The sequence below is a fragment of the Mycteria americana genome, chromosome 8, assembly GCF_035582795.1.
Source record: "Mycteria americana isolate JAX WOST 10 ecotype Jacksonville Zoo and Gardens chromosome 8, USCA_MyAme_1.0, whole genome shotgun sequence".
Taxonomy (NCBI): Eukaryota; Metazoa; Chordata; class Aves; order Ciconiiformes; family Ciconiidae; genus Mycteria; species Mycteria americana.
This window is the reverse complement of record NC_134372.1, coordinates 18831605-18843903: the sequence shown is the minus strand read 5'-3', so window position 1 is coordinate 18843903 and position 12299 is coordinate 18831605. Positions and strand designations below refer to the sequence as shown.

The following is a 12299-nucleotide window of genomic DNA, read 5'->3' as shown; positions in this document are numbered from 1 at the left end:
ATTCTTGTTGAAACTATTCAGCAAGTGAATACCTTTTGTCCCGAATACATAACTTCTTTACTTTTAGGGAAGCCTAGCTTTTTCTGAAGCTAAAAATATGATCTGTAATTATGGGTACAGACAGCTATGCATCTGCCTCTTGTGTAATTGCTGCTCACTTGAGCTTACTACTTTACAGCCAAAACTGTATCAATACAGAAGAAGTTATATTGAATCAGCAGATGATGGCTTTAAAAAAAAAGACCATTATGCAGCAAATGCATAATACACCAGCAGGGTTATTTTGTGATGTGGCTGTTTAAAAATATGAAAATAACTTCAAAATAATGTTAAATACAAGAAAATTGTATATATTTAATTTCCTGAAAAACTCTTAAGATATGAAGTGCCGGCCAAAGTTACTCATCAGAAAGGGGAACACAGAAAGATTGCTCAACAGCACTTACAACACCTGATGAAAATTATAAATACTGAATTTCTATTTTCAGTCTTTTCTGTAGTGACATATTTAGAACAGTTTATGTGGGTATTTTTTTACTCATTTGCACGTATGTTCTACAGAGTGGAAAATACAATTCATTGTCTTAATTCCCAAATGTTTTACAAAAATTAAAATACCTGAAAACATACAAAAAATATTTTATTACAGGCCACATAGCAAAGTACCTTAGAGATTTCTATATGCAAGTCGAAGTTGTATCTGGAGAAATAGTTTATCTTACTGACTGAGCAGCATGCAGAGTTAGTGTAGAACAAGCATCTTGTAGTATTTGGTGCTAGAAAGATGCAAGTGATTGAGAAGCAGGGTTACATCAGGCACAACCAGACTCAAACACCTGCAGATGGAAGAGATGTTCTCTGCTAGGCTTATAACTGACAGCAAAGCATTAAGTGACTCAGTCAGACATATCAGCCACAGCTGGAAGTGTAACTTTCCATGGAAGCAAATTTACAACCCACAGTGAAACAACTGCCTCTTCCCTTTATCTGCATTATCCCATTTTTCCAGGATGAACCTTATGCCATTTGCTCTATTACAAGTACTGACTTTTGTAGGGACTGGGAAAGACAACTAGGAAACAGAGTTACCTAGATTTAATGGAAAGGAGATACAAATCTGAGGATACTGAGACACTGTGTACCAAATAGCCAGCAAGAAAAACAATAAATAAATAAATAAATGTCCTTTGCCTCTGAAAGGGACTTTATATTAACAGGGAAATTGCATTTCAGCAAGGACATTTTTAGTCTCATAACAAAAACAAACTGTCCAAGGACACATCTTATTACTCTACATGATTAAAGCAATGACTGAATAGGACAAACTGTTTGAACTTGTTATAATACTTCATTTACCCTTTTGTGCATGTGTGCATAAAAGAATATTTTCATTAGACATTTATACTTGTTGCTTAAAATACTTTTTCATGTATTAAAATTACAAAGTTCTGCAATATGCCATAAGCCTATGTGTAAATGCATTCTGACCCCCTGAAAATTCAAGCCCTTAAGAAAAACAGCTGCATTTCTGTCAAGTATGCCTAGGCCAGTCAAAAGTTCCCAGAGGAAAATGAGATCAAAGGAGTTACTTGAATACAACAGATCAGCCTTCTAAATTCTGCCTTATTTGCGCAAAATAAACTGCAACACTGTCATTCAACCTTAGTTACATAAATGAAACTTAACTCCCAATACATCTTTGAAAAAGAAGAGTTAAAATTACCTAAACTACTTGTATTTTTTTTCTTCTTAGGAATAAAGAAATAAATGCCCCTTTTTATTCTCTACAAGACAAATAATGACCCAGGCAATGTTTTACGCAAAATGTTAAAGCATAGCTGGATAGAATAAATCTGAGTTTTCTACGTTTCCTATGAGAGCAGAACCACTTCATATTAATAATCAAAGACTTAAAATTAAGGAGGATTTTTTTTTCCTATTTTCATAATTAAAATCGTATTCTTGATTTTAAAATTTCATCACAATTGTTATAAATTGAACACTATTACAGCACTAGCTGGAGTAAAGGATAACACGTACTCTTATCAACTGAATTTGTGTACCTTGTGTATAGTCAGATCCATTAGTGTCTGTGAATAGTCACAATACCCACTGACATCAATACATATACCAGAGCATCAAATATTTCTAAAACATGAAAATACGACAAGCTTCCATTTCCACCAACAGATAGATGGAAGCTTGAGAAGAAGTTCTAATATTTAAATTAATTTTGGGTTTTTCTCCCTTCCAACTCGAGATATTCTATGATTCTATGAAATCTAGTGAGTTGGTAGTAGCAATACAATTTGAAGCATCTCTCCCATAAATACTTAAGCTTCTTGCTTGAAAAAGATGTATTTCCCTACTTTCTGCCAACTGTGTTCAGTTTCCCTTCTCTCCCAAACTATTATAAATACCATTCTTGAATAAAACGCTTAAATTGTGACTACCAGCTGTTCAGGTTTTCTCTTCAGAAAATTTAAATGAAAAAGCAGTCCAACAGCCACTGAATTTGTCATGCATGCTTGTTACTTAAAGATTGAGACTACAACTTTAAAAATGCCATCTCCTCATAATGCACAAAGCAACATTTTGTCGAGTTTCACTGGACAATACTATAAGCATCTTTTTCTTGTGGAAAGACTTTTTCTATTCAAAGGTAGAGCTGTTCAGAAACATGCATATGTGTTTACAAAGCCATTCACAGATGGTCTATGAAAAAATCCAGGTCTGGAATCCCTACTGTCCCTTTCTTAAAAAGAAATCCCTACAGTCCCCTGCTAGGTGATGAATAGGAACTTATTCAGCTTCATTTTGCTGGTTGGCCAGGACCTAATGATACCAACAGAATCTACAGTTCCTGGCAGTCTGAGAAATGGTGAGGTACTTGGGGATGCAGGTGGCACTGATTTGAAGCCACAATGAGATTTTGCTGAATTAAATAATGCTGCTACAACATGTGAGCTACATGAGAACCAGATCTTGAGGGTGTTACAAAGCAGTTCATCAGCAAATAAGCAGCTATTTTTAGTATGTATAATGAAAGAAAATTGGCAACATTTCCAGCTGTTTTGCCAAATACCTGCAGCGCTAAACCTTTCAAGTTAGACTTAAAAAGGGCTGGGGAACACTTAACTCTGACAGATGTCTGAAAACACTTAGATATACAGATAATGAAAACATATTTTAGAAAAAGCCTAACTACTGGTGTTAGAAAATACCCTACAGTGTTATCTCACATGACTTTTTCAGCAAATAGGATCACACCTTGAAACGTACTGGTGAAAAACTGTTTCTTTTTATTTTTAAATACCTAAATATAATTTCAACAAGGTTCAAAAAACAACTGAAATGGACACAAAAGCAATGAAATTGCTTACTAAGCCACTTTAGACTGGACACCAACCAAAACTAATTCCAGGTACTAATTGTGTTAAGATCAAGTATTTTCAAACTCCATCTGAGCAATTACCACTTCAAAGCCCAGAGGAACAGAAAGAAGGGATGTGAATACTTCCATTTAGTTGCTAACCCCCCTAACCATTTCTTTTATCCAGCGAATCTGACTCCCTATGCACTTCATATTGACAATGAGGAACAGGAATTTCCTGGGAGGAATTATGTGCCTCTAAATTAAAATTACAAACAGCTGAGAGATAAGCAGACTACCTGGTATTACCTAAACCAGCAAAGCATTTCCCCACAAATGCCATGTACCTAGGAATTACTGCTTTTAATAAGCTAATGGCCAACAGCCTAAGTACCATAAGTGGAATAAAGTGCACGTACAAGCAGTAGCAACTAGTAAGAAGTGTGCAGTAAGCAACCTTCATTAGAACAAAAGTTAATTAAATCTACCATGGAGGATCACAAAAATAACCCAGATATTATATCCTCATGACCTCAATGAGGGTTTTACTATTTCCCAAAGTATTCTGCCCCATCTAGCATGCCACAAAAAAGCGTTCTTCTCATCTTGCTGTTAATAGTAGAAGGGAAAAAAACAGGAAAAAAAAAAAAAGTAGTTCATTCCACTGTTTAATTCTCAGTTGCTAATAGAATACTCCCAGTCCAGTGAGACTAGTACACATAGCCTCTGCCTCCTTCAAATGGGCTTTGGGAATCAGAACATGCTTTGAGAGCAAACAGCATGTTATTTATAATAGTGATTTAAAGTAATTTGAGTTAAATCATTCTATCCTGACACAGGCAAAGCTTGACTTAATTGACTTTAGTCAATTAAGCTTCTAGTCCCATTCTTTCAACTCTCCTGGCACAGTTTCTCCTGGACATGAATGTGTCCATTCTCCCTTCCTTTGGACAGAGGTGTCTCCCTTCCTAGATGGTGCATGAGCTCTCTCTCTCCCCTTCTCTCTAATTAAAAAAAAATTTAAAGTTCCCCAGAACCTTAGAAGAAGTCACTGTCTCATTCTTTTCCCTTTATCTATGCCAAACTTCTAACATTTAGTGGAAATATCCCTGATATCATGCATGCACTGTCTTTATATATGTATAAGAGTAATTAGAGTGTCCTGCTCATTAGGAATACCGTTTACCCACAAACAGGACCAAACTTGCAGTACTAGTTAAGCTCTTCCATTTCCTCTGCCTCTAAGTAAATGTACTCTGATTTTATGTTTCCGTACTGCAGTATATCCTTCAGCAAAATTCTTCCAATGCCCACTTTCCCTGCATCCTGGTTTTGGCTGGATAGAGATAATTTTCTTCCTAGTAGCTAATATAGTGCTGTGTTTTGGATTTAGGATGAGAATAATGTTGATAACACACTGATGTTTTAGTTGTTACTGTGTAGTGCTTAGACTAAGTCAAGGACTTTTCAGCTTGTCATACTGCCCTGCCAGCAAGGAGGCTGGAGGTGCACAAGAAGCTGGGAGGGGACATGGCAATTGTGTTGTGCATCACTTGTTTTGTCCTCTTCTGTCCTAGTAAATTGTCTTTATCTCAACCCATGAGTTTTACCTTTTTTCTGACTCTCTGCCCCATCCCACAGTGTGTGTGTGTGTGTGTATGTGAGTGAACAGCTGTGTGCTGTTTAGCTGCCTGCCAGGTTAAACCAGGCCTGACAGGAGTCACCTCCAGAGGCTGAGGGCTTGTGCCCCTTTTCTAATTGCTTTGTCAATGCCCCCTTCCCTAGAAAGGGATCCCAGCTGCTGATAAAAGAATATACAAAACAAGTGATGCACAATGCAATTGCTCACTACCCCCTGACCGATGCCCAGCCAGTTCCTGAGCAGCAGCACCACCCCTCTGGCCAACTCCCCCCAGTTTTTGTTTAGCTTGACGTCATATGGTATGGAATATCCCTTTGGCCAGTTTGGGTCAGCTGTCCTGGCTGAGTCCCCTTCCAACTTCTTGTGCATCTCCAACCTCCTCACTGGCAGGGCACTATGAGAAGCTGAAAAGTCCTTGACTTATTGTAAGCACTGCTCAGCAACAGCTAAAACATCAGTCTGTTATCAACATTATTCTCATCCTAAATCCAAAACACAGCACTATACCAGCTACTAGGAAGAAAATTAACTCTATCCCACCTGAAACCGGGACACCCTGCTAGGTACAAAATAGAAGAGAGCATCTGGGGGAGACTGTCAGGCTTTGTTGAATGCCTGTAGGGAAGAAGTGCCAACTACATTCTGCCATTAGCTAGGTTACACAATAGTCATGCCTTACAGCCTGTAACTAATATTTTTGCAAATTCAGAAAGGCAAGAATCTTAAGGTAAAATATGTCCTTCAGGGCTTAAAAAGGCCTGAATGTTGCCTCCTACTCAGAATGGGTGAATTAAGAATGCAAAACCTTATCTGTGCTAACAATTTTTGTGGGGTTTCATTTTTTTTTTTTTTTTCTCTCATTGTTATTATAAAAGACCGCAGCCTGACCCCTTGTAACTTTTTCTTTGCTACTTCTCTGTTTTGGAGTAAAGCATGTTAATAAGGCAAATCTAGAAATCTAAATTATTCTTCAATTTATTTCATAGAACATCCACCCCCTCAAAAAAACCCCAAACAAACAAAAAAACGCCAAACCAAATTCCTATAAAGACTGATAACAAAAATCCCCCCTCCTAGTTGTTGATATAACATAAAATTAAGACATGAAAGTAAGATCAATAACTCATTTCCTTATGTCATCTTGGGAACAGCAACATAATCAAAGAGTATAAATAGTGCTAAATCAATTTAGGTAAGCAATGTGTTTATAGAAGCACTGTTAAATAGCTTCTAAACTTTTTTTTTTCCTGACTTTTTCTTTAAATATTTTCATTTGACTTGTCCAATACAGGATAAGGTTTAGAGCAACAAAGCCTGCCTGGACCAAATTGTCCCACAAAGTTCAGAGTCATTAGGAGGCATTATCAACAAATGTATAGTACCACAAATGAATTTCTATTGTCAGTAACTGAGGCAATATAGATACCACCAGGTGAACGGCCAAGGCCCAAAAACATATTCTTTGAACAAGGACTGACACTTTCCCCACCCCCATAGAATAAAAAAAATCCTATACTTGTGAATAATGCAGATGTTAACAGCACTTTTGAGATAAGAGAAACAGTTTTACATACGAAAGGTTTGATATGCTTACATACATTAGAAGACTGTTAGGTTACTTTAGTACTAAGCTAATACTAGTACTAAGCTAATACTTGTACAAGGATTACTTTAACAGTAATCCTTGCTATATTAAAAATAATTTCAAATTGCCACAGCAGCAACATAAGAATGTGCACTGAATTAGATTTTACCTTTATAGGCCAAAGGCTGGCTCAGGCAGAGAAACAAGTGGGATGAAACTACTATAATTTACAAAATCTTACCTGGAATGAACACATTCACCAGCATATATGTATCTGCCCACCTCCGAAGAGGTGTTAGCGATCTCTCTGCAGGAATGTTAATGTACATGAGTGACAGAAAGTGAGGTTTAGGCACCTGAGCCCTCACTGCCATCATCACTACCCACTAGAACAGTAATCCTCGCTTTGAATCACGGAACACATAAAAGAAAACCTTTTCGTTTAACATAATTCCATTTAAATCCTAGATGAAAGTGTATCAAATATCAACATTTGATGTCATAATATTGTAAATTTTCTTAGCAAATCTTTTTCTCAAGACCAAACACTCCCAGGAGATTATCAACTTTATTAAGTATCCTCTGGTCTCTCCTTTTCAGTATTATAAAACTGGAAGAGTAAAATTACATTACCGTGACATTTCAAATAAACAACAGCTGTGGACTTTAAGTTAATTGGAACCTATGCATCTTTGAGACTTAATTCTTAGACTAGTCTCTCTGTGACTTCTAGAAAACTCAATGTTATTACCATTTCTACAAAACTAAAATAATGATAGTACAGGTGATCAAAATCACCTCACCAACAGAAGTCTTGCTCAAAAAAAAAAGAAAGCACATTCACTTCATAATACAATCCAGCATATCAACTCCAAGTGTTTCTTTGAGAACAAGAAGCAAGAATAAGTTCAGCCCTGAAGGTAACACCCAAATAAATAAAAAAATGTAAACAAAATGAAATTTTTTCCCCAAATCCAGGTCCCTTTCAGTGAGAGTTTTAGCTGTGATTTCCATGAAGTATGAAGAAGAGGAAATCCAGCAAATTTAAAAAAATCCACAAGGTAAGGTGGTCACATGCTCACAGCTACTTTTTTGTTCAATTTCTTCTACATATGCAGATGCTTTTAAAACTACGTGTTCAAATTTTGAGGAAACTCTTCCTCACCTACAAGTTCCACAAATAAAGAAATCGAACCAACTAATTTTGTCTAGAGCAGCCATGTGTTTTACTTTGCATTCTCAGTCAAGCTCTCCCTTGCTTTCCTCTGTTATAGACTAGACACACAAAAAGAAGAAAGTCAGTACCTCGGAATGGCCAGGAACAATTATTAGGAACTAAATCCTCACATAGCCCATCCTGTACCCTATATACTGGCCTTTCCTTGTTGCCAAAAACATTCATTTCTAACTGATCCCCATAATAAACAACAAAACTCACACCTCAAGGGAAGAACATTTCCTTCCTCTTCAAACAAGCAATATTTCAAAGATACTCTGAAGGAATCCATCTGTGATACGCTGCCCAAGCCAGCTGACTAAACCCATTATCAATGGTGGAGGTGCACAAAGATCACTTCTCTTTTCTTTCCAATTCAGTATCACATGATATGGAAATGATAAATTGAAAAGAGCTCATGTGGCAGCAAAACCTGTATGATGTGAAATTTCACTTACACTACTTGCAATCCTAACACCAAGACAACAGTGGTCCTGTGACTTAACAGAGATGAAGCAATACTTTGTTTATCTCACCACCATTTACTGTGACACCAAAACAGACAGATTATAGCTGTGGGTAAAGATGTACAATCTGCACAGTTTATGTCCAGAAGACATTTCCTTCAGTCAATTTTATAATAAGAGTACTCAAAGGTTTCTTATTAATAGCAAGCTCTCATAAAACAAACAATAGGGAGCATGATAAATTTGACTATACAGACTTTTGCTTAGATGCCATCTTGATCTACAGAGGCAATATACCTGAGTCTGAAGTAATCAATCATGATGAAACCCCAAATGATCTATAGTATAGCAATACCTTTCCTCAATGATATGAGCTACAGTAAGCACTGTGGATCCAACCTCCTCCTACAAATAGTGAGTTGCGCTCAAAGATTTGGTCTTTATCATCAGACCTTTTAGCAATCCAAGCAACCATATCATTTCAGAAAGAAAACTATGTTTTATAACTCTTGTATCACAATGAACTTGTTGACGAATTAGTGAGGACATTCTAACGCTGTGCAGAAATTGTACATTTAAGATTCAACAGGCCTTTTACAGTTTGACTTCTGTTGACTGTCAACATGGAGACCAACTATGTACTTCCACTTTACTGTTAAATACATTTTTTTTCCCCTTTCCATTGTAAGTGACCCTAAAGCACAGGCAGCTAGCTATTTAATGTATTGTCAGTAAATTATTTCAGATTATGACTTTCTTGGCATTCACCAAACTGGAATGATATAATCGTTATAATAATCTTTATCATAATCAATGATATAATCATCTTAGACTGCACAGCAAAACTTTTTGTAAGATACAAAATGAGTTCACTTTTCACAAGCATATGGAATATGAGCACTGATCCTCCAGCCCCATTTTACCTGTTCTGCACCATGCTCATTGCCATCCAGTCTGCAGGGTAAACATTCTTTCCAATGAGGTCTTTGAACATTATGAATGTTTCCATCAAGAAGTCCTAGAACAACAAAATGCAATAAGTCTGTGACTGTGCAACACAAAGTTTAAGTATTCCTGCTGTGATTAAAGAACTAAGATGGAGGGCTCCACTTTGCTCCCAGTGAAGTCAATGGAAAAATTCCTGATGATATAAATAAGCCCAAGATTGGAACTGAAGTCCTGTAAAACAGCAGTCAGATTCCAAATCAAAGCTAAAAGTCATTACATTAGGCTCTTAAGAAAAGATAAGACATAAATGAATGGAAAGAAAAAGTTATAGTACTTTGGAGTAAACCTGCTGAATTTTTTATTGATTAGCAAAACAGTCTCACTATGCATAAAGAACTAATAGTTTTGAAAAATATAGGATTTTTTATTTAGTCCATTTAGTCCAAATTCAATATTCTAAATTAAAAATTGAAGGCACTAACAGAAAGTTTTCAAACAAAACAAACACCAATTCTTTTCCTGGAAGTATTTAGAGATCACTGTATAATGAACTTAAATAAAATGAACATAATCATTTCAGGTCTATTTTATGTATTGCACATATATATGGTTTTACCCTTGAACTTCTAAGCAAGTCACCTAGAAGTCCATGAGACTAGCAAGCTGAAATATCATAATCTATTACCAAAACCTCACAAGCAACTCTCCGTGAAGTTTGTACTCTTTCTTGTCATATTACTTACAGAGAACCAAGTGAACAATAACTCTCAACAGCATTATTTGAAAACAAATCTTTGCCACCTTCACTGACATATTCTTATGCTATGGAAAAACATGAGAAGACAACAAACCAATGCCATTACAAACAGCAAAACCCATTGAATATATCGATGTCTTTTTAAAATTTTTTTCCTCTGCAGAACTGTTGAAGTAGTTTAAAGATTACTAAAACTTCTAGGACCACGTACCCAATCTGCTTGGAAGCTGAAATTATGTTAAAATACCGTTACATTTTCAAGTAAACTAAAGCACATGAAGAATTGCAAAAGCAAAAGCTACCCAAGATTTGATCCATTAGCATTTCAGTTACGGCATGACTCTGACTGTAAGAAAAAAAGCAAAATGGACAAATCTTGCCAACTGAAAATATTACGTCCATGGACAAACTGTAGATGGTGTAATCAAAACCTTTGCCAATATCCAGACTTATTTCAGAGTTATGTTAGGAGTATAAAAGGACAGACATAGAACTCCTGAAACCTTCTAGAACATAGTGACCACTGTTACAAACCAGAATATATCCCAAGTATCGTTAAATTATGCCAGAAAAAACTGGCATAAAACAATGCGTTGCAATAGTAAGGCATTTACTGCATTTAGCATACAACATTATCTGGATCAGGAGTAGACTCAATAGTGAAAATGAAAAGTGGGAACGGATCACCATGTGCAAAGTGTGGAGGGAGGGTTCAATTACTTGAGGGTTGATTTTGTTGTTTTGTTGTGGGTTTTTTTCCCCTCACCAGAACAGTATAATACAATGATCCCATTACTCATTCTTAATATTGCCACCTAGGTGCTAGGGTCAACAACGGCGATGTTTATATCTTTCCAAATTTCTGATTACAGTATTGTCCAAGGTCACCATTAGAAGAGGGAAGCAACACAATGACGTAGAGGCAGACAACATACAGAAACAGACTTCATTCTAGGAAGAATCAGACAAGATACTCCAAAACAATACTATTGACTTTTCATAGGCAATAAAATACTTAGAATTATTTCTCGCCTCCATGACTATTTTGTACTCACCACTAGTTCTGAACTTGTCTGAAAAGTTTCAATGTAAACTGAATAATGCTGGTTGTTCATCTGGTTTAAGATCGCTGTCATGCACGCCACAAAATGACTCTGAAAGAAAACCAGACAGAAATCAACACATGTGAATTACTTAAGATATTGGATTGTATTCTTTCTAAAGTTGAACTAGTCTAAAAGCCTAATAAATCCTTTTATGTATGTAAAAATAAAATAATATTCAAGCTTTTGCAAGCCCAGGTGAAAGAAACATACTAAGAACTCGAAAAGGATAATTCAAAAGCTACCCTGACAAGGGGTAGGCTCTGGTGAGAAAGCTGCATTATTTATGAAACGCTGCATGGAAACACACATTGTGACAAGAAAACTTTATATATAAAATACAACTCAATATTACCTTAAGACTCCTAAAAGGCATGTGATGTTGCCCAGGATTCTTCCATTAGGAATTCATAGGAAGAAAATATATTAGCATCAAAATTTTCTAATCATTCTAGAAACACAGGCTATTCACAAGAAGAAATATTGCAAGAAAGGATATTTTTTACATTCTACAGGCATTTAAGTAGCTATTACAGAACTCCATAAAACTTCTATAGAATATGATTACTTTCATCTCTCAAAACTTTTCAAACTTCCTCAAAAGGAAATATTTTATTTTTCTCAATTCCTAAAGCAGAAATGCTGAAAGATATAAAATTATTTATAATCCTAGGTTTTCACTGTAATTTACTGAAGTCACAAAGACATTTATCTCTCAGGCAATAACAGTGAGCTTAATAATTTGCAGTTTTCCTTTAGGACAGTAAAGAATCCTCCTTATTGATGCCTTATAATTTGCTTATATAAAATGTTTAATTATTGTTTTAAAAGTGAACCTGTTTTAAATGCTTTGATTTTATTAAAATAAGAGATTATGAAGTAGATGAGCATGCAAATAATTTTCTAGATTTACTTGGATCTTTTGACCATACTGGTTTAGAATTGATAAAAGGGACTCCCCAGCTCCTCTGACCAGAATTTAATTTCCGCCTGTTACTGATCAGATTCTCTGTTTAACTCCGACTCACTTTATACTTCTGTTACATCAGAAAGGCAACAACGGCACACATTACCAAAGTATCAGCTGCAGTTTGCCGTACCCAACCATTTTGTCTACCACTTAGAGAAGGGAAGCCTTCTTTAACTTCAGGTTATGGCCACTAGAGGTCTTTTACTTTCATATGTTAGCTGCTGTTCAGTTTGTACTG

The 12299-nt window shown here is 35.9% G+C and overlaps 2 protein-coding genes across 3 annotated transcripts in view; both read right to left on the bottom strand.

Moving 5' to 3' along the window:
* The window catches only part of SPDL1 (spindle apparatus coiled-coil protein 1), a 367882-nt gene that overhangs the window by 178433 nt on the left and 177150 nt on the right, over nucleotides 1–12299 (bottom strand). The gene's annotated exons all lie outside the window — the stretch shown is intronic.
* DOCK2 (dedicator of cytokinesis 2) overlaps nucleotides 1–12299 on the bottom strand; it is a 221710-nt gene that overhangs the window by 76100 nt on the left and 133311 nt on the right. Inside the window, exons 28-29 of the mRNA XM_075511018.1 lie at nucleotides 11044–11142; nucleotides 9207–9301 (exon numbers count right to left, since the gene is read on the bottom strand). Of these exons, the coding sequence (XP_075367133.1) occupies nucleotides 9207–9301; nucleotides 11044–11142 (194 nt within the window). The remainder of the gene's footprint in view (nucleotides 1–9206; nucleotides 9302–11043; nucleotides 11143–12299) is intronic.